The sequence below is a fragment of the Danaus plexippus genome, chromosome 12 (genome assembly GCF_018135715.1).
Source record: "Danaus plexippus chromosome 12, MEX_DaPlex, whole genome shotgun sequence".
NCBI classification, from domain to species: domain Eukaryota; kingdom Metazoa; phylum Arthropoda; class Insecta; order Lepidoptera; family Nymphalidae; genus Danaus; species Danaus plexippus.
In genome coordinates this window covers 7,669,268-7,691,132 of record NC_083545.1, presented here as the reverse complement: position 1 = coordinate 7,691,132, position 21,865 = coordinate 7,669,268, and the positions used below count along the sequence as shown (strand labels likewise).

Sequence of the window (21,865 nt, the reverse complement as noted above, 5' to 3'; positions counted from 1 at the left end):
AAATAACCTAATTAGAAATAATCTGGTAAAAAAAGATTTCTTAGGCTAAAAAAAGTAATAAATTCAATGTCCAAAGGTTTGCTTGGAGAAGCAATCAGTCTCTTAGTTGACACTTCACATGTTAAAAACATTCAACACAAACTTCCTATTGGACTTTGAAACATAATCAGCGTTGCTTTAATCATTGCTTATAAATAATAATGCATTTATGACAATGAAACAAAAGAAAAATATTACTCAATTGGAAACTTCACCTTTCTTGAGCTGGCCCATCTCCAGCGGAAGAAACAGATAACATTAAAACAAAGTAAGTGATTATTCGGATAGTTTATTAAAATAACGTAAATTATACATAAATCTGCTGTCACTAAAACGTATTAACAATAAAGATCACAGATTTCATAACATATTCCGTCACAGGTTAACTTTATTAGTACTATTTAGCTTAATTTAACTTTATATATAGTACATATCTTTATTTTACTACAACCATGTCATCAATATGACGTTTGGATAGCATTTAATAGTTTCAAAACTCAAGACTCGGACATGAGTTGTTTGTAGTACTCGATGTAAGCTCCGCATTGTTCCTCTGAAACAGTAGTTTTTATTTGCATTAATTGCAATTGATAGAAATCTTAATATCAAAGTGTAATGTAACATCTATTAAACGATCGGAAACAGGAAAAAATCTCATTTAAATGTAAAAAATTAGGACAGTCTCACTTGTTTCAATGCTCTATATTTACTATCATGTTGTATTTGAAATAATTTTGGCATGTGTCAAAATATATTGCCCGCCATTATTGCATTTGGATTTAGCCGTGAACCATGAGCTTAATTCCGATTCCGTTAGTACGAAATAATTATCCTGTATATATATAATTTTTTGCTTTAGTAACATCGAACGAGCCATGAGCACATACAACTTTAATTGTTCACCTCTGATTCTTCGAGTTTTAAGGGTTATAAAAACTATTGTGACCCGGAATGATAAATGTATGGAGCTATCTGAATCATAAAATATAAAAGCTATCATGATTTATTATAAAAGTGAGTAACAATTAGTCGATAAGATAATATTTGAATAACAACCAGATAAAACTGAGGGTTATTACATCATTAATCGAATTATGAAACACATGAGATGTAAGTAAAAAAAAGGAATGACGTGATTTTTAAAATTTCTTTTTGTCTTTTTTTCCGGTCGACTGTTGTAGTTTCTACATTCTGATAGGATATGTTATCGAAGTAAAAAAAATTACTTATAGTATCTATGACTAGATGTTTTACATAACGCCACTTAGGATTACACTTTAAAAAGTATTTATGCAATTACTAAAATACAATCAAAACTTATTATTGAACTTATTAAATGCATAATGACTGGCTCGTAATAATAATAATAATTAATAAAAACGCGTATTTTTTAAATCAGTTACGAAGCAGTCACTAGATAAGACAGCAACTTATAGATAATATAGTTTGAACGTAATATTTATGCAATGTGAATATATAATTGAGGCGGGGTCAAGAGTTCAGTGTCTTGTCTGAGTACTTTTAACATTTTTGGGGAGAGCGCTAACGGCTTGAACACGTAATTTTAGAATTGTTTTGAAAATTAATAATTTATGATGTATGACACCATGTATATAACTATTTATTGGGTGTGGGTTGGTACTGTGTCTTCCTCACCAGCCTTAGAGCATGCCACAGGGCTTAAGGAGATATTGGAATAGAGCCTCGGCCTAGACAAGGGCTCATTAATATTAGAATATTATTTGTGTCACTGTTGTTTGTTGCAGAATGTTTTATTTATTTGACAGTTGCTGGTGTAACCACCACTTGTCATATGAACGGCATTTTCATTATTTATTTATTATATTACGATTTGAAATTTAACATGAGACTATTTAATCCTCACCAGTGAGGAAGTCCGGTGTTCCTCTCAGTCTTTCGTTGCGGGTTCTCAGTGCGTGGTATATGGCGAGGAATGTTTCGGGCCGCGAGTGCTGCTGGGCCGCGGACAGCAGTTTCCTCGCCGCCAGCGAACCCCAGGCGCCGGCCTGGCGAGCGGCACCAGCGGCGCTCACCGGCTCCTCACGACTCAGCAGCACCTCCACTATCTCCTGGAACATGACATCACATCAGATAGTCGGCTAGAATATACCGACTTTTGATGAGCTTTCATATAATGGATATAGGTTACTGGATGCAGGTAAGAATATCCTAAATATGGAGCATTATTAATTATAAACGAAGTGTAGAACGCTTTTTTAATGAGAAAGGTGGCAAAGGAGCAGACGGTCTACTTGATGGGCAGTAGTCACCGTCGCCCATGGACATCCGGAACATAAGAGATGTTGCGGATGTGTTGCCAACCTTGGTTGTTGACGAAGAGAAGGGTGTGGGAATAAGGAGATAGCAGGAAAGGGTGGGAATAGGGAAAGGGCAACCAGCTTTCTTACTCATCGGACGAAACGCAGCTATTAAAGACTACTTCAACCAATCTTCTGTGAGAAGGGTACTTTCCCGGTCGACCAGCATGTTTGAGCTGTAGTGACTGACCACAGCTAGGCTCTACCACATTAAAGCGCTTAGTGGCTAGTTGGATCAATGATAATCATAAGTTAGTAGGGAAAGATTTGAGGTGAAGAGAACAAGATCGATTTCAGTAGCGGAGCGACCACGGATTATGACGATAGACTGACAAGTGGTTTAGGAGCGAGGGTATTACCTACACAAGACGATACACTCACCCCATAAGCCCTCAGCCTCCACATCATGTCGAGCGCCACTTGCGCGGCGGCGGGGTCCAAGTGTCCCAGGCTGAGCAGTTGGCAGGCGAGCGGTCGCCCGTCCTGTAGGGCGCCGCGCCTCACCAGCGCCCGCAGCCGCCCGCCCTCGCCAGCCCTCACCAGCGACCGCACCACCAGCTCGCACACCGCGTGCTGCACCACCAGCTCGTAACGGGACAGAGACGACAAGTATGCCGTCACCACCTGCATACAGAATATAACGTACGACGGTTGATTGTCTTGGAGAGGGTCTCGGCCACAAAGCTGAAGTCCATACGTTAATGAATCGTCTAAGCATAAAGAACTTGTTCTGAAACTGGTCAGAGAAAACCCTAGCTGTGAGATGTGACATAGAAGGAAAACGACAAGTTTATTACTTATTTTCCACTTAATAGAATTTAATAATAAAATTTATTGAGACCCAGGACCCATTTTCTAACTCTTCAAAGGTTTTGGTCAACCGTCATCTGTAATCGGATATTCAGATGCTGTAGTGTGTACCTGCACTAGTAGTGTGTGGGAGTGTTTGTACAGGACGTGTGTGCACATGTCAGCCTGCGACACGAGGGCGGGGAAGTGTCCCTGGGCGGGTGGCGGGCAGCCTGCCGTGTTGCGAGCCACCTCCAAATCCGCCCATCGTCTGGAACGACACATGCATACATACTTATACGATAGCATTATGTATGAGTTGAAGAGGTTTAGAATAAAACACTTACATCCGTAAGACCTCATTTAACGTAACTATTAGTATCATCATATTTTTAGATCTCTTTAAATTGCTCTTTGAATATATTATTATGAGAAAGGATTTATAACTTGCCAAGTGGAGACGCGATTTCGATCAGATCAGCTGTTCAGCTTGAATTAATTGATAAACATAAATATAACCCTTAACATGCAGTAGTAAGTCAGTCAGTTGCAACTAACTAAATTTAGTTACCTATAGACAGCGTTGATCTCATCAAAGCAGTGAGTGAGTTCCATGAGGTAGGTCCCAGCGTGTTCCACGAGCTGGTTCAGGATCCTGTAGATGGTTTCCTTGCTGTTGTTCCTTCTCAACAGAACACCGACTATGTTGGAGATATCCTCCTTTGGAACCTTCACAGTCAAATGACATTCAATATATTTTTTTATATACATACTAGTTTTTGGGCGCGACCTTGACTTCTTTAGTTTCAGAATTAGAAATGTATAGCCGACCAAGTGAGCTCTATTCTTCCTTAAAGACAGTAGATAAGAAGATTTTGGATTTGATCAACTTATTTTTTTCTCTTTTTCAATCGGATGAAAAGTATCTTATGTCCTTTCCCTTGTTCTAAGCTACCTGTCCACTAATTATCAGCCAAACCCGTACAGCCGTCCTTGAGCTATAAATAGTGTAACTAACAAGACTTTCTTTATATACCAGTACCTCATGCGCCAGGCCAGCTAGGTTGAGCTCCAGCCTCCACAGACAGCCGAGCCTGGCATCGATCACATAATGTGGTTGAAACACCACCCAGTTACCGGAGTCTGGTTGTATATAGGATTTACATATACATGTTACAATACATCCTAATGACTAAAATTGATTTGTCCATTTTTAATTTTAATAAAAGAGCTCTTCAATAATAATAATGACGGTATACACAGAAGGTATCAATGCATTTTTTTTTATTTTATAGTTTGTCTGTGGCATCAGTTTGTATAATTGTGTTGATTAACATTAAAGATATGTTGAGTTTGTTCATAAATTAAAATAAAAGTTAGAAAACATTGATTACGGTTTTCGTAAGAAATCCCAATAGATGGCGCCTCCGTCCCTACAAGAAGGTTACACATATAAAGTGCTTAATTCACTGATAGGTTCATTATTGAGACAACCTGAACAAGACATTCCGCAGGCAGCAGATTCGGATCCGTTCCGATTTATGGAATTCACATTCTATATTTCCTATTTAGCTTGAAGTAAAATTAGTTTTTATAAAAGGATACACATCGGACAGGTCTGTTCATCAACAACAGCTGGTCTCATTGATATACCCTGTACTATAGGTTTGTGGACTACTGTGTTGTTTTCTGGCTTCGCTTCTTCCATTATGTCGAATATGAGTGAGGTCTGACTGGACTGAAAACAATTATAATCACCCATTAAATCTTATATAAAAAATAATAAGATATGAAATTCATCGATAAAAGATTTACATCACTTTGTATGTCAGAAACTATTCATAAATAATTCAGTAGTTATCTAACCTGGTGATGAATGACCACTAAGTCATCGATCACACTGACAGCGAACCTCCCCACCAGCCCCGTCTTGAGGACGTGCTGGACGGCTCCTCCACCAGATATGGGGACCAACCATACCTGGATATACATTACACCAACATTGATAACTCGCCATCAGTGATAGGTTTATATACACTAAATGTAAGTGATGTGTACTTATAAAATATTTTAACACGATACTGTGGCTTTTTATTTAATCTAAGTAAAAAATATATACCATAATTTATCATACTATCGCCACGAAGCTACTTCTTGATAATTATATTCTATTGTGAACATTGTCCTATATTACAATTTTGTGTACATGTTCCAAAACATTTGTCATTCATTAAAATAAAATAAATAAATTTATGTGATGCTTACAAAGTTTAATTTTTTACTTTCAAGTGAGAAATAGGATATATGATATTTATTATTGGATTATTCCACCTCAGTGGGTCCAGGACTGGATGTGGTGTTGGAGACAGGTCCGTGTTTGAAGAGTGCACACCAAGCGGCACCACAGAGACGTAACACAAACACATCACGCTCCATAACCGGCCGAGAAGACTCCACTGTAACAAAACAGACAAGAAAAACAAATTCGTCTGAGAACAGACCAGTACATGTTGGTTGAAACGTCAAGCAGAGTAAATGAAATTATCATATCAGTTTAATAAAACACGTAACTTTTTTTTGCAATAAATATTAATTTTAATTTCAGACAATACTCAAAATCTTAGCAATACTACTATGGTTCTCTTTAGATTCAATACAAGAGTAATTTTGTTGGTGGAAGAAATAGTCCTAATCATATTTTTTACATATGTGTACCTTCCAATTTCTGTAGCTTTGTTATAGTAGAGTTGTTCAGAGAGAAAGGTTGAAGCAGAATTCCATTGTTGCCGGCCAATAATATTATATTGCTCTGTGGACACCAAGAAAACCAGGCAGCGCTGCAAATACATCAACATGCATTAACAACTCCAAATTTTGATTCAAATATGTCGATTAATACATTTTTAAGTCTGATTTTACAATCTCACCTGAACGAAGTGCTCTTTAATGTCTTCAATTGTTTCTTTTCTGGCAGTACTTGTGACAATTCTATGCCATGGTCTGTTATAAAAGCTATTTCGTTGGCTTTGGGCCACACAAAACCTAATATTTTCGCGTTTTTCCATTTACATATATGACAGTATTCAACGTTTGTTGGCATGAGATCCTTGAAGTTGGCAAACTCGACTGTGGCATTTTGACCTTCAAGATTCCTCTGTATTGCTAGAACTTTATGATCTGGAGAAAATTTTATAGAGATGATGGGACCTTTGTCTTCCATTCTAAATGATGTGCATTTAGAGTCGTCCATGCCATTGACCGTGACTCCAGTTACTCCGCCTGATCTAACTGTGAATACCTAAATAAAGTAAATCAGTTGTCACATAAATAATGTTCCAATTATAAGAGAATAGACACCTACAAAATCAAACATAAATACGTTGAATATTCCTAATATAATTAAAACAATAATAATAATAAATACTTACTTGTCCATTGGTGTCGTCAAAGAACACGTTAGTTACAGGGCTATCAGCGTGGAATCTTTTAGGTCGTTCCGAAAGTGTGAGGTAATATTTTTCACTATCTTTTAAACAAAATTTTGCCATTTTGACAAAATTTAAAGATATTAAAATACCTATTCACTATATTTATTATTACGCTTGTTTTGACGTATTATTAAAGTCAAACTAAAGTAGGTGTCATGTTTTGACAGCCGAGGACGGGTTCGCTATAATTAAAATTTTAGTCTCATCTATAGTTTTACTATGAACAATATAAATAATGGAGTATATATCTTATACTGGGAATACAAGGATATATAAAGACTAATTTTTATATCTATTAATAGTTTCACAACAAAAGTTTTTATTTGGGTGAAAAATAATGTGATTAACTTTTATTTTTACAATTTTTTATATAATAGTTTTTGTTTTAATAAGGATGGTCATTTTGTTTCCTTTTGAGTTTTATTTAACCAAGCATAACATTCATCACATCCCTCTGAAGTAAAAAAGGAAAAATGCTAAACTGTTTCTATGGTAACGGCACACCGTATTTAAATGTAAACAAACCGTCAAATAATATTATTTTCTTATTGTCTTAAGATGAGTGAAATTATAGAATTAAAATCATTGAACGCCAACGGTCCGGACGAAATTATTTCGGAAGAATATCATGAAATTAGTCATGAAGCGCTTTTAGAAACTGATAAAATGTATCCATTGAAAGCAACACCAATAAACGAATATGATTTCTTTACATGTATCGATGTCAACAGTTCGAAGGAAGTAACTAAGAAGAAAAAAACAAAGAAAACACGGAAACCCAAAACTGTTATGGATATCATTCGTAATGAACTGGCTGCCAAGCCTTTGTTGGTAGAAAATAATATAACAATAATTGATCGAAACACACAACGAACTAGTTATCTTGAAAAGATTCCACGTTGGGATAGAATATTTCCAAAAAGAGGCCTTCGGATACTCGACACAGAAACAGGGTTATTCATGCTTATACTATTCCAACTGAACCTTGTCCTTTAAATATTAATTTTATTTCCTTGCTATATCCAGTTAAATTCATATTTTTGAAAATTTTATCTTACTTTAAGTAATTTTTTGTAGGAGGATAGAAACCATTTTTTTTAACATGAACTAGCAAGTAATTTCTTACAATATCTTTTTGAACCACAGCATACACGGACAGCACCGAACCGAGATAAGTCCAATATTCCCTTTAGTTCTGGAAAACAGACTCAATAAGCAATTAAACGTACCAGGTGTAGAGTACAAAGAACCAATACTGTTCCAGGACGATGTTACTGAGTATACTAAAAACGAACAACAAGAAAAAAAAATTGGGAAATTTTTGGACCTGGATATTCATAACATAAAGTTTAAACATCACCATGAATTCAATCTTGAGGAATTGTTATGTGTTAAGGCAACCGAACTCTATGACACTTATAAGACCATCGACAAACAATTAGCAGAGTTGTCTAAGGTGATATCCGTGAACAGAAAAACTAGGAACAGTCTCAAGGAACAGTTATTAAAATTAAGCCCTCATAGACAAAATGAAGTAAAGTTCGATAAAAACGTCCTTAAGTATACCCATCTAATGATCGATGCAAAACATAAGTACTGTGACGTTATGAAGAACAAAAAAATGGTTGTTCACCAAGTAATATCCTTGTGGGAGGATATTAAAATGGTCAGGGAAAAATGTGGCGTCACCACAAATAACTTGATGATAGACGTTAAAAGTAAAGAGTTTGAACAAAAAGAGTACGAACAACAATGGATTCATCTCTTTGAAATTGAGTATAATGATACCATTATAAAAATTGAATACGAATATATTAAGAATTATTTAAAATATAAAGAATTAAAAAATGAGAAAAACGGCGACAACGCTCCTAAACCAAAGCTTAAAATTGATTATGACGACCTTAAAGCCCAAGTTGAAGAAACAGTTAACGAAATAATATCTGGAGATAAATATGATTTATGTATAAAATATAATAGCGACGTGGGAAGGTATAAAAATAAATCAGAAAAAGGTTCGGCGGACAAGAACTTCAAATTCAAAGTGTTCGTTGACGACATCTTAGTTTGTGAGTCAGACGAATATCAGAATAGAAGAAGTCGGTTCGATATAGATTTTTGTTATTCATTGTCTATGGAAATTTTACCTCATAACCAGACAATGAGTATAATTCTATTTGAAAATACAGAAGCTGTGTCTCATTATAAATTACAATTATCTGATATAAAGACATATAGAGATGATGTAGAATTTTTAATAAGAGAATTCGAGTACGATAAGGTTATTGAACCGACAAACAAACATGTCGGCAGCGGGTTCGATATAAAAACTGTAGCCGCTAAGAATAAAGTGAGACTTAAATCTAGCAATTTATTTAAGGGCAAACAATACACTAGATGCCAAGTGTTTATTAAGTTAGAATGGAATAATTCTAACGATTATGAATGTGTATCGATAAAATCGGCTATCGATATGAAACAAATGTTATTGAGGTTGCTTAATGGTGAGGAACCTCGTTTAGATTTGTTAATCGAAGCCATAAACGAATTATACGGAAGTAGAGTAGAAGATAACGAAACTGTAACGGCCGCGCTACAAAATATTTGTAAACCCGTCGCTAGTAAATGGGAACTGTTTGATGAAAATGATGCTGAACATTCTAGATTCAGACTTCTGCAACTTAGGAATAAAGATGGTTTCCTCAATATGAATAATAAATGTGTACCGTTGCTTGTTAGTCAGTTTTCCACCGAGCAAATACATTGTTTGCGAAATGATAAGGACGACGACCTCGATTACTATAAGTTTCAAAGCGAACCAAACAGGAATTCGATTGAACTTCAGAGATTTATGGGAGTAAAACTCGTCGAGAAACTGAATGACCGTTTGAGATTAGTTGTTGACAAGCTGTTGTTGAAAAAAACTTATAAAGACGTAGTGAAAGATTATGGAGATTTTAAGATAAGGTAGGAAAACAGCACGAGGCATATGATTTAGGATTGACTTTCACGTGTTGCATTAAAAAAAATTAACATGTTTTTAAGGGACATTTTGTCGAATTCTATAAAATTATCTCTGGCCGACTCGTCAACGTTTAGGAAACAGCAGGTTTTAGAAGAGTGTCTACTAGAGGAACAAGAAATATATGTGACAGTTATACGAGCTTTTAATCTATTGGACAGATCGAATGATGACGCAGATGGTGCTGCGGAAGACGGAAGTGACGATGTAGCCGGTAGGTTAAGGAACCGTTTCCTGTTTTATTTTTGATCTATATAGCAAGGATCGTAGAATTGTTAGACAACATAGCACCTAAACAGTATAGATCATTCGTTGATCTAGTTTTTATCAAGCAATTTAAATTATATCGTTTTGAATTGATTCCTCCTTCACCGATTATATAAATTTTTTATATTTTAATGTTGGAATTTTTTCACCAACCGACTTTGGAGAAACATTCCAACATTGTTTATACAGGAAGTTGTCTGGTCTTGGTTGTGGGTGCTGCAATTTACGCCTTGTAACTTTTAGTGGTTTATATTCCTGTGCAGGTTTCAGAGTCCACCCTCTCCGCCCATTGGTCAGGGTGAGCTACCACGGCGTATCCGCCGAGACTAACACTGCCATCGGATGCTATCCCACTTGGAACAACACCCTCAAGATAAAGACCAGGTCAGGAAGACAAATATATTAAAATGAGCACAATTAACGAATTTGTGTAACTGAACGCTGTCCAACATTTGTTATAATCGAAGAAATATGCACTATTAAACTGCCATAGCCCCAATACACCTGACGATTCAAGAATCTACTTAGATTTTAAGCGGTGGGAGGCTTTCAGATTAGAACCGTTGTCGTCTCTACACGTCAATGTGTACGATCAGTGCAAAGATATCTTAGAGACCGACTCGGACGACAGGTCCGGACGAACTACTGTTAATTACAGAAAATATAACAAATGGCTCGGAGGGACCAAGATACCCTTACATACGGTGTTGGAACTAGGACATGTAAGCTGTGAAAATAATAAAATAGATTAGATAATGTTTCTGAATCATAATTAGACGGTGATTTAATAATTTTTAGGTTCGAGGTACCTTCAAACTGGACGTGCCGCCGCTGGTGTTAGGATACGAGAACGTGTCCTCGAAATCACACCCGACCGTCATGTCAAAACTCATTAGTCATATAAAGAGGGACGCGTCATTGTTATCTCTCCAAATAACGACCAGCATTTCCTATTTCGGAGGCCTCCAGACCTACCACCGACCGCTACCCGATGACTCAGACCATGACTTCATTATCCGGCGACTGAATGACTTCATAACTGAATATAATGACGATTTCCCAACAAGAAACATATCTCTAACATTCATAGATAGCTCCAAAAGAAATAAATGTGTCACAGAATTCGTCCAGCCCCTCCCACTGCCGAGCTATGATTATTTTCCGTTAGATCCTAGAAAGACAGAATCGGCCCGGTCCAAGAGTTCGGGACATTCCAAAAGTTCTTCTTCCAAAGGCAGCAGGAAGAAGACCTTTGAAGAAGACAAAGAAGATTTAGATACTTGGAAAACTGATGAAAATTCGATTACTAAAAAGATAGAAGCCGCGGTGCGATATGTGTCACTGATTCCGACTTATGAAGCAAGAAACGCTCACGTGGTCACGTTAACCGGAGAGGTAATTCTTGTGTAATGTAAAATATTAATAAATCCCTACTTTTTCGTATAAAATCGAATATATTTATAGGAACTGTTGCGGGTTGTGTACGGATCCCAGTTAGACCACACGATATTACTAGCGAGCTACTTCCTCCACCTCGGCGTCCGATGCTGGATCGTCATCGGTTTCGGGTTGCCGCGCGGTCGGAGCAGCTACGTCCTGGTGAAACGTCACAACGACAAGCCGTCGATGATCAACGAAAATATCAGAAATGGTGTATTTTTTTCTAGAAATGAACCGTTCACTTGGTGTATATACGATGCGGCGGCAGGAGAGAAATACATCGTGAGAGAAGTAGGCTGTCCCTTGAGGACGGTCAGCTATGTGTTTGATTGTGACAACGTGAGTCCGTACCTACATTAATGTTGTAATAACAATCATCCACCGACTCGTAATGTAATATGTTATCGGGTTTATAGATTTGGGTGAACGTCCAGAGGTCACAGGAATGTGAAAGCATATCGTTCGACTTTAATAAGTCATCAGACTGGCAAGCTGTAAGTTACGAATCTGTGTATTGTACACCTACCCATATATAACCCGATGGAATCGTTATGACGACCGTTAGAGCAACTTTTTGACTTCTAAAAAAAATGTGCTTATTTTTTTTTTTGTAGGTGTTTAGTAAACCGATCTTTTTACCAAACACGATTCCCGCCAAACTCTATAGCAAACCTTATGATGTAGAAGATTTACGATCTGCTCTGGAAACAAAAATTAAAAATAAAATTCAAAAGTGGAGGTCACATGTCAAGACTATTTGGAACAGGTAACCCTTAGGCCATACTTTTTTTTTTTACACTGAAGTTATTTTGTTCCTTCTTAAGTATTTTTACTATTAATAAACAAAATATATTAAACTGTCAATTAGAACAAAAAATATGTATGTAGATATTTTAAATTAATCTTTTGACTGGCCGACTCTGGAGTTATGGTTATATCTTTTTATATGACGTACAATGGTGGGAACTGGTTGTTCAGCATCTAGGTTTTGTCAGATGGGGTAGAGAATTGTTTTAAGAAATTAAAAATATCAACGAATATATGCACGCCTTATATGAAATAAATGTAATTTACAATGTCTACAGAAAAACAAACAACACTTTGTAATTACTATTTTCATATATTAAAAACTTTTTCAATAAACTTGAATAGCAAATATATTATCCAACCGTGTGAAGCATTGTTGATGTAGATATTGGAGTAGTTTACTTCGTGATACACTGGTGCAGTGGGAGTATTGGTCCTTCAATCCTACGCAGCCTCGACCGACCCTCGGACATCGACTTAAACAACTCATGGCTTCTTATAAGGTAAACAATTCAAATTTAAATATTCTTAGTAAGCATTAATACGAAATGTGTAGTAAAAATAGTTTTTCTTATGTAAAAAATGTAGTCCAATAAGACAATGGAAACAAATCCCATAAAACGTGCAATAGTATAAATCTCGCTTGTGACTTCAAATATAATATTGGTCGACGGGAACTAACGCTGTCATGTATTATGTACATTGTTATTTGTTAGGATTTTCTATATACTATATTGCACTGACCGTGATCACAAGCTAACGAGACTGCCATTAACTTCTCACAACAAAAAAAGGCTTTACATTTAAAACTGTAGGCGTCGGTACAAAATGACTCATGTCACTGTATTTGATTGTATCACAGATCTTCGGGTTTCCTATAAACACATCGTATCTGAACACGCATCTTCTGATGTCTCACGTCAAGTCCACTTCGCTACACGTGAATGATGATCCCAGCGTGGAGTTTGGACTGGCCGTCGAAGTATTCGCATATCCTAACAACATATTAAGCGTCTGGGTTTTTCTAGCAAGTATCACGAGACTTTGATGACGGATACTGTTTATACAGCCGGGATAAATGACATTTGTTCTTGTAATACAATACGTCATTCACAAGACAATGTGACATCGAAATAACCGGCAAATTGAAATGTCATTCAGCATAACCGACATTTTTTTTTTTAAATATTGGACAAAAACAACTGTATTTTTATATGATATTGATATAATTGACAATAAAAACATTATCCAATATATAAATTTCAATATGTTTCAAATTTAACAATAAACAATATTTGAAATATTAAAAATTTTATGAAAAACATAGGCTTCTTCGATAATAGTATAAAATCATAACAATGGGTAGGTCGTCTGAGAAAATACGATTATTTTAATTATTTATTTCAGATTAGATTTTACCCGTGAAATAACGACATTTGCGGACATAAAATAGATTGTTCTGTTAAAACTGCTAACCCAATAACTAGTTCTACATAAGATGTAATTATATTCTACAAGGTCCTATCACACCATATAAGTAGATCGCTCAAGACTACGAAAACATCATTGGCCCCGTAATTCAGCCTACAGTGGTGTCAAGTGGGCGGCGTTTTACTTTAAACAATGACTCGAGCCAGTGTACATACAGGATAAGGTATAAAAATCAAGAGCTTAAAGAAGAGCAATATAAAATTTATTTTTAAAACTCATTTAGGAATCTTAAAAAACCAAATTAAATAAAAAAATGTTTTTTTTTTGTCTTTTCGTTTTAATGCTAACAAAATAAAATTAACATTTATTCCATCACTGTATAAAAATATACGTAAAAATAGAAAAAAAGGGGATGTTATAAGAGTTACGTGCCTAACAAAAAGTTGTCCTCGAGCCCAACTGACTTCAGACACAAACAATTGCAGTACCGCCTTAGTATTGACCGTTCCGTAGTAAAGCAAAATTGTATCATTAACTTACTATTAACAACTACATCAATTGTTAGAACATAAATCTATCCAGCGTCTATATTCCTCACAAATATACAAATTCACTCCACATAGCTCACTTTAACGGTTTCATTACTCAAAGCAATATTTTTAAAACTAAAAAAATAATATTATAAATACATGTAAAGCAAATATTTAAAAAGAAATAAATAATTTAAGTTGTGTCGTCTCACATTTACATATTTTACATTTTCTTTTAAAAACTTTGTAAGTGCTTTGCCTGGATTTATAGTTTTACATCTATGTATAAAATTGTAGCAAACATTTTCATTAAATTTAAATTTTCTGTCCATACCTTTCATGATGCATGAGAGACAAATTGGCCGAATGTAACTAAATATTTAATAATAACGACCTCTTGAAGAACCAAAGTAATGGCAAGGTAGTACAAAAGCTATAGATATGCTTAAATGTATATTGAAGCCTGTGTGGTCAATGGTGATGTCCAGGAACCGAGTTACTGATACAAGTACTCAGTTTAAAGACGGCACTGCAACCTAAAGCTACAACGCAGTGCTGTTAAGCCGGAAGAGGCCTAGCTACCATCATCGGACTTGTTCTTGGAGCGCTTCAACTGCTGTAGATAGTGACGCTGAATCGGTTTGTGGAGTGCGAGCTGTGCCAGCGCCTCTTCAATGGAGAACCATTGTCGCTTGCGTCCCATCAGCCGTGAATCTTCCCATTCGGCCAGTTCCTGAGTCACAGTCATCACATACACCTCCGTCCTGTGTTTGTGCTCTCGGTTCTGAAAAATATTATGCAATAACTTAATATAAGTAGTATTGATTATTCCAAAACTATTAACATAACCTAATTAAAGCTTACTAGTAAATGTAATGAGAATCAATGAGCAAAACAATTTACTAAAGACCAACTAAGAGCATTAATCATTAAGTGGATTAGTGGGATGACACCTAGACAAGCTTTTAAATAGATCAAGTCCCATTAAAATGAACTAAAATTACTTATCGCTCAAAGAAAATTAATTGATTTCATATAGAAACAACATAATTAGCATCTGGAAATTAAATAATAAATCATTACCTTATATGGCATTGCTTCAATTCATAGTTAAAAAAATCTTTAACTTGAACAAATTGATATTTATAACACTTTCTACCAACAAAATGCTATCTTAATGTTTTTAAGAAATTATAAAACAAAGTTCATCGGACTGTTGCATAATTGGTAAGACTTATTGAATGTTTTTATAGATAATCAGAATTAATAAGATATATATTTTAGAAGTTTGTATATAGGATAAATGATGTCCTATTGTTTGTATACTGACAATATGGGATTGAAACAAATGCTAAAAGCCTTTTCACTGTTATATTTCAACTATTATAAATTTGATTTATTGAAAAAATTACTTGGATAACACCAGTATTTATTTTGTTTACTACTTTTAATTTATTTTTATTATCGTTGATATTAAATAAATGCATATTGCTTTGATGTTTTCAATGTTGCGACATTCGAGCTGAAATAATTTCACGAAGTATGTGATTATCATGATGTTTAACTGACCTCAAAGACTCCCAGGCATCGCCCCAGCTTGCCGATGACTCCGGCTTCCTCTAGTACCTCCCGCATCGCGGTGACCGACGGTTCTTCTTCGGGTTCCACGCCGCCGCCCGGCACGATCCAGTTGTCAGGTCGACGAGAAGACGTCACTAGCAACACCTACGCATCGATAAACATGAGAGACACTTTCATCACGATATCACATTGAATGATACACTATTCACAAGCTAACCTCGGTTTCGGCGTCCGATCGTACGCATATACAAGCAGCACGGCGCCTAAACCCCTCGTCGTCATATATCCTTATCGAGTTAGGCTTCTCCTTCACCATTTCGAAAAAACACGTATACACAAACTAAACAGACGATCAGAAACGAAAAGCAGACATTAAATTAAAAGAAAATAATCAACCGAACGAAACTATTTAGTGATCAACAAACGCCATAACCGAAGTAGCCTAAGATAAACGTATCCATTTTTGACTAATGTAAGAGTTACACAATGTACATACAAAATGAAACTAAAATAACAATAACACTACAATTAGAGCAATATTTTAGCTATAACTAGCTTTTGATAGCGTATTTCAAGCCCATATTGAATGGTGCCTGACGTTTTTCTCTAGGAAAATCGAAATAGGTTTTGGAAAGCAATAGGGTGGCAAAGGCAAAGCTTATAGCTAATCTTAGATGGCGCTGCGTATAAGCAGAGCAGACTGTCATGTCATTGTCTGATTTTGACCTTAAAAAAATATTTCTTGAAAATAATTAAAATAACGTACGTACTTAACAAGTAGAGAACAAAATAAACAATTATAATAGACTACATGTCATTGGAAACTCAAAAGTTAATCTTCAGTTCAGTTAAAAAGCCCATCTAATAATGAAATAAAAGAAAATAATGATGAAACTAAATACTGTAGTTTTAAATTTATATTTTAACGCTTGGTACATTATGTATAAAAAATTAAAAATACGTACAATAATCTAAATACAGTTATTTAAATGTTTTTTTGAATGCTAATTCCTTTAAATTTTACAATGAAATTCGAATTATATAAGTAAATTTCAAATAAAAGCCACTGGAAATGTTATAAAAAGACAAATTTGTAAAATTTATAATATTAAGCATTCCATTTTTATGTACTTCTGCTAAATATTTTTTTTATCTGTTGAATCCTCGTCCTGTTTGGTTTAAAACTAGTGACAGCAACAGTTATATATTTGAATTTAGCTTTTGTTGATTTAATTTTGTGTTTTTTTTTCAGGTATTTCTAATGGGTACGTAATATTTATATTGATCAATGTTTCAAAGTTTCTAAATAATTATACGATATAAATGAAGATAAGATAATTATTATAAAGTTGATGCTCAATAGTTTGTTTTCGAAAGTTGTATTGTGACATCAATTAAATGTAATGAGATCTAAGTTTTCGCGAGTATTCATTTAAATCAATTAAATGTTCCTAAAATATTTAATTTCAGAGAGAAGCTTCGATTTCGGTGCATTGATGCAGATTCATGAGAAGAAACACAAAAGCAAACCCGTGCAGTTTGTAAGCGTAGTCGGCGGGGTACTGTGTCCAGTTAAATTGTAAAATCATATTGTAGAGACATAATCATAGCTTGGTAGTCATGCATGCGGTAGGTCAGATCCATTCACCACGAACATGGGATAGTTTTAGAAATGAATGTTGTTTTATAAAATTGTGATAGAATAACTTCGGTTTGCAGGTCAAGAAACGGTTGGAGACCAGCATTAGGAATAGAAGGACTACTCGGTTTTCTGTATTTGACAAAATAAGGAATCTTCCAAGATGTGAGAGCCCAGCTCCAATACCTGAAGTTCAGAAAAAAGTGGAACACAGGAGAATGCAGCTAGAAAAATGGAAGGAAGAGAAAGAAAAGAAAAAGAAGGAGGCGTCTTTACAGAAGAAGAAACCATTCATAGCTGGAGTACCACACAATCCATTGAAATTTGTTCCTCCTCCACCACCCAAACCTATGCCTAGCACATCAGGGAGAGTTACTCGATCACAGTCCTCAAAGAATAACTCGGTTAACAATGTTAAGAAACCCAACAAGACTGAGGGGAAGTCAAAAATGATTGCCTCATCGTTTGCACCAAAAAATGCTGTTTTCCATCCACCAGTACTGAAAAATATGGTTAACCTACCAACATTATCTGTTTCTAAGCAAATAGAAAAAAAAGCAATCACAAATATGGCTGAGAAAAAAAACAAAGAGTCCAAGAGTAAAATCCTAAAAGACAATTCAAAACAGAATGAATCCAGGGTACTTCGTAATAGGCCTCAATCAGACAAAGGCCAGGGTAAAACACAGGTTACTAAAAATAAGAAAGCTGACGCTTGCAAAGAATCTACCTCATCTTCCTCAAGCAGTGTAGAATCTAATTACGATGAGCCTAATGCTTCAAAATCTCTGAAATCTAGGACTCCTAGAAAATCCTTACAAAATAAACAAAATATGGTCACCCCCAAAAATGTGCCAAAGAGTGAATCAAGCTCTGAAGAGAAATTACGATCTCCAAAACTAATAGAAATCCCGATGACTCCAGAACAGATTGCCGAAGAAGCTAAGAAAATAAGTCCCTGTGTGACACTCTCACGGGGCAAGGATAATGCCAGGAGAGAGATGAAGAAGAAGTTAGAGGAAGGTACAGTTAAGCAATTCACAATGATTAGTTACAATTTAATATGTCCTATGTATTATTATACATATCAGAGTTGGGAAACAGGAATATTGAATGGCAATCAGTATATTCTTGTACCAGCTGGTGCTGTCCACTGGGACCAAAATATACACACTACATTCTATCCTTAATGTTTTCACTCTTATTTGGCTTCAAAAACAAATCTTGTTTCCCATGACTCCTGAAACTTAGCAGACACTAGAGATAAATAGTTTTGAAATTTCCCTAACAATTGATTTATTTGGTTTTTGTTAAACTAATAATCAATTGCCCTTTGTTTTTATAATCTAATAATTTCCAGGTCTTTTGGACGAGGATCTGTGTGAGATGGACAGTGTAGAACATTTCCGCCGGCAATTGGACTCGGAAATTGCTCGCATGACAGAAATGTGTGAAGCTTGGGAGAAGATCTCACACCAGATAGCACTACCGGAGACTGTGCAGGTTGGACAAATGGTCTTTGTGGCTATATACATGGTGTTGTGAATACTGTGGGATATGACTGTACTTGATAATATAACGCCACTAAATTAATGAGTACTAACACATGTTATAAGTATGTCATTATTTGGAAATTGACTAAGACCATCTTGAAATTTTCACTTGGAACATAGAAATCTCATCAAATTTTTTAAATAAGATGAGTTCAGTGACCCCCAAATAATATAAACTATTAATATGTCTTATATTTTAATCTATCAGATACATATTATATCAACATTTCATTTGTCACTGGCAAAGACAGTTAGCCAACCTCAGTTACATTATGTTTGTATTGTGTGGTAAAAAGATTTTCAGAGCTGATGGTGAGAATAAGTTCGCAGATAAAACTGTGATATATTTAGGTTTTACTTGATTTATTACAAAACCATTATATTTAATTTAAAATCCAAGAGAACATAATTGTATTTGATTAAAAAATTATTAAGAGCTGGTGTCTCTATGGGTTAAATCCTGGGATGGCGATTATTTTGCTGTATCGGGTTGTTAAGTAATAACAGATCATTTTAGTAAGTTATATGTATTCCTTTATAATATTTGTACTAGTGACAAGATAATGTATATATATATATATATATTGGAGGAATCACTATACTTAACTAATTCCATCATTAGGAAGCTGTGTTGTCCGCCGTGGGTCAGGCTCGACTGCTGATGTCTCAGAAGTTGCAGCAGTTTGCATCTCTATTGTCCCGCTGTGAACACCCCACTCCCAACAGCGGGCTCGTCACACCCAGTGACCTTCACGGCTTCTGGGATATGGTGTTCATGCAGGTGAAGGGATATTACTAGATGTTAGAGTGTAGTAACTGAACTCTTATCACTAGTTTGTGTCACATATGGATCGGTCCCAGTCTTTCTTCCATTAACCTTCATTGAGATTGACGAAATATAAGTAGATATTGTAAAATATATGGAGAAAGTATCCCAGAGCTACGAATCAATCAATATATCACATATTGTTACTGTTTCAGATAGAGAACGTTGATATGCGTTTCCGTAAGTTGGAAGAGTTGCGTTCTCGTGGCTGGAGTGAAGACCAGCCCCCGCCGCGGGTGACACGTCCAGTTCCGCGGCCCTCCCGCCCTCAACCAGCCGCCCGCCCCGCTCCAGCCGCTCGTCCCGGAAACAGCCGCCTCAAGGATCTCATAGCAGGTATGACAACACAATGTTATTAAAATAATCATCAAGTCTATATTTAGCCTATTAAGATTATGCGGAGCTCACCTAAAGTTGTACCGGTCACTCCCAGTGTAACTTGGACCTGCCCATTGTGTTAATTCACTACAATGTAGATATCTCACATTGAATTATATACGTGAACCTGTTCAGGTTCGTTTAAAAGTGAAGTTTTCATTAATCTGACAACATTTCGTTTGTGACTTATTTTTAGGGAACTAATGTATAATATTTAATTTCAGCGGCCCGTAAAGCCAAACAAGCCAAGTGCTCCGAGGAGGTATCCACGGAGGAAAGTAAAACTATAGACATGGGCTTCTTCTGTATTCAATCTCCAGTGAAGTCACCCCTTCAGGTGACTCCGAGCAAACCCAGCTTGTTGAAGGCCGTGCTGTCTAATGAAGCAGAGAAGTCTGCCAATAGGGTCTGTAACAGATTAAAGATTTTTAAATATTTATGATCTGAAAATCGATTACAATAAAGTAATATTTGTTACTGTTTTAGAAGTCTGCATCGTTTGCTATGCTCCGAGCGTCGCTCATAGGACGCCAGGTGGAAAGCGAAGGGTCCAGTGATGAGGAGGTTCGTTGGTTCCCTATTAGTTTAGAAATAAAACTTAAATAGGGAAAAGTTTTGTTTGTCAAGCATTCAATATCTGTTCCGTTTCCAGCATAATCTGATAACGTTCACTCCGGTTGACCTCGGAGCTACTCCAGGTCGCAGTATACTCAAAAACAAACCGTCCACCAAGAAGTCGGCCAAAAAATCTATCAAAGTCGTGCTCTTCAACGAGTCGGACACGGAGCTGCAGAACAATTCAATGAGCTCGGACAAAGCTCTCGAAGCAGAAGATGTAGAGACACAGGAAGGCCAAAAACTTCAGACGGAACACAACACGGACAGCGGCATCTCGTCGATGGATATAGAAAACGACACCGAGAAGGAAAACAAGGGTAGGAGGAGGTCCAGACTCACCAGGCAGGACGCTACGGAGGAGAGGAGCCCCGTCATGACCAGGAGCAGGAGGAAGAGCATACTCACACCTGGCAAGGAAGCGGCCGCCAGGAAGAACAACACTCTCAAAGAAGCAAACCTTGAACATAATACGACAACGAGGAGGTCCACACGGAAGAGTATTCATGACGATCATTGAGGCTGTACAGTTTTGGGTGGTAGTCTTAATATAAAGAATCCTAGTAATAATCTGTATGTTACATTTTAATTGTCGAATACTAATTTTATTTTTTTTTGGGATTTTTGATTTTAAACATTTAGTTGATCATGTTTTTTTTATGTTTCTAAAGATGCCATTTAATTAATTTTAATGAATGCCATACTAACTGAAGTTGAATATTATTTGATGATCATACCCCTGAGTTCGTTCATCAGCTACGGATATGGTTAATTATGAAGTGAACACTTGACTGTAATTTTATTGTTATATTTTGAATGTGACTAAAAATATTTTATAGTATATATTAGTATTCTGCGTGTCTGTCTGTTCCGTGAATTGAGTTTGTAACTGCTACTCGTCTCTGGGTGCATGTGGGGCTTAGTGGATATGTTAGGGTTTATATGTCATTATATTGTTTATTCAATAAATAATAAGCAATTGTCTTTGTTTTTGTTCAATATAAAATACATTATAAATAAATAACTAATAGAAACGTTTTTTTCTAATATTCAAAGAAATTTTTAATTTTTCTGTGAAGTTGGTATTAACTGTGAAGTTGTCTTTCAGGTAAGTAAAGAAA

The 21,865-nt window shown here is 35.9% G+C and overlaps 4 protein-coding genes across 7 annotated transcripts; 2 read left to right on the top strand and 2 right to left on the bottom strand.

Annotated features, from left to right (window-relative positions):
- Positions 1-312: 312 nt before the first annotated feature.
- LOC116772473 (regulator of MON1-CCZ1 complex) lies at positions 313-6,783 on the bottom strand. Its single transcript, XM_032664676.2, has 12 exons — positions 6,596-6,783; positions 6,095-6,465; positions 5,883-6,004; positions 5,499-5,623; positions 5,034-5,147; positions 4,773-4,905; positions 4,210-4,310; positions 3,739-3,896; positions 3,300-3,438; positions 2,760-3,002; positions 1,925-2,129; positions 313-592 (listed from the first exon to the last, which is right to left on the bottom strand). Exons 1-12 carry the CDS (start codon positions 6,713-6,715, stop codon positions 537-539), a joined length of 1,887 nt encoding a protein of 628 aa, XP_032520567.2. The 5' UTR covers positions 6,716-6,783; the 3' UTR covers positions 313-536.
- A 415-nt stretch (positions 6,784-7,198) lies between these two features.
- LOC116772696 (protein CC2D2B) lies at positions 7,199-13,371 on the top strand. Its single transcript, XM_032664963.2, has 11 exons — positions 7,199-7,608; positions 7,802-9,622; positions 9,701-9,891; positions 10,208-10,328; positions 10,498-10,666; positions 10,743-11,339; positions 11,409-11,723; positions 11,801-11,878; positions 11,999-12,150; positions 12,577-12,694; positions 13,054-13,371. Exons 1-11 carry the CDS (start codon positions 7,214-7,216, stop codon positions 13,237-13,239), a joined length of 4,143 nt encoding a protein of 1,380 aa, XP_032520854.2. The 5' UTR covers positions 7,199-7,213; the 3' UTR covers positions 13,240-13,371.
- A 496-nt stretch (positions 13,372-13,867) lies between these two features.
- Positions 13,868-16,408, bottom strand: LOC116772475 (diphosphoinositol polyphosphate phosphohydrolase 2). The gene is made up of 3 exons (XM_032664679.2): positions 15,951-16,408; positions 15,722-15,877; positions 13,868-14,936 (listed from the first exon to the last, which is right to left on the bottom strand). The coding sequence occupies exons 1-3, from the start codon at positions 16,047-16,049 to the stop codon at positions 14,727-14,729; spliced, it is 465 nt and encodes a 154-aa protein (XP_032520570.1). The 5' UTR covers positions 16,050-16,408; the 3' UTR covers positions 13,868-14,726.
- A 496-nt stretch (positions 16,409-16,904) lies between these two features.
- LOC116772603 (guanylate kinase-associated protein mars) lies at positions 16,905-21,599 on the top strand. 4 transcript variants are annotated; one of them, XM_032664834.2, is made up of 9 exons: positions 16,905-16,998; positions 17,204-17,292; positions 17,453-18,395; positions 18,733-18,875; positions 19,548-19,706; positions 19,907-20,087; positions 20,354-20,535; positions 20,616-20,693; positions 20,782-21,599. In XM_032664834.2, the coding sequence occupies exons 1-9, from the start codon at positions 16,995-16,997 to the stop codon at positions 21,262-21,264; spliced, it is 2,262 nt and encodes a 753-aa protein (XP_032520725.2). In that variant the 5' UTR covers positions 16,905-16,994; the 3' UTR covers positions 21,265-21,599. The 4 variants fall into 4 exon arrangements, with proteins under 4 accessions (XP_032520725.2, XP_032520727.2, XP_032520726.2 ...); XM_032664836.2 differs by having other exon boundaries at positions 16,932-16,998; positions 17,204-17,362; XM_032664835.2 differs by having other exon boundaries at positions 16,932-16,998; positions 17,204-17,362; positions 17,435-18,395.
- The last annotated feature ends 266 nt before the right edge of the window (positions 21,600-21,865 follow it).

Coding starts and splice junctions, on each gene's coding strand:
- LOC116772473 (XM_032664676.2), bottom strand. CDS start 6,715: ATGGCAAAATTTTGTTTAAAAGATAGTGAAAAATATTACCTCACACTT. Junction 3,003..3,299: donor CCCACACACTACTAGTGCAG/GTACACACTACA, acceptor TTCTGTATGCAG/GTGGTGACGGCATACTTGTC. Junction 593..1,924: donor AACACCGGACTTCCTCACTG/GTGAGGATTAAA, acceptor CTACTGTTTCAG/AGGAACAATGCGGAGCTTAC.
- LOC116772696 (XM_032664963.2), top strand. CDS start 7,214: ATGAGTGAAATTATAGAATTAAAATCATTGAACGCCAACGGTCCGGAC. Junction 7,609..7,801: donor ATACTCGACACAGAAACAGG/GTTATTCATGCT, acceptor TTTGAACCACAG/CATACACGGACAGCACCGAA. Junction 11,724..11,800: donor ATGTGTTTGATTGTGACAAC/GTGAGTCCGTAC, acceptor TCGGGTTTATAG/ATTTGGGTGAACGTCCAGAG.
- LOC116772475 (XM_032664679.2), bottom strand. CDS start 16,049: ATGGTGAAGGAGAAGCCTAACTCGATAAGGATATATGACGACGAGGGG. Junction 15,878..15,950: donor GATCGGACGCCGAAACCGAG/GTTAGCTTGTGA, acceptor ATCGATGCGTAG/GTGTTGCTAGTGACGTCTTC. Junction 14,937..15,721: donor GATGCCTGGGAGTCTTTGAG/GTCAGTTAAACA, acceptor AATATTTTTCAG/AACCGAGAGCACAAACACAG.
- LOC116772603 (XM_032664834.2), top strand. Junction 20,536..20,615: donor CAGAGAAGTCTGCCAATAGG/GTCTGTAACAGA, acceptor TTACTGTTTTAG/AAGTCTGCATCGTTTGCTAT. Junction 20,694..20,781: donor AAGGGTCCAGTGATGAGGAG/GTTCGTTGGTTC, acceptor TTCCGTTTCCAG/CATAATCTGATAACGTTCAC.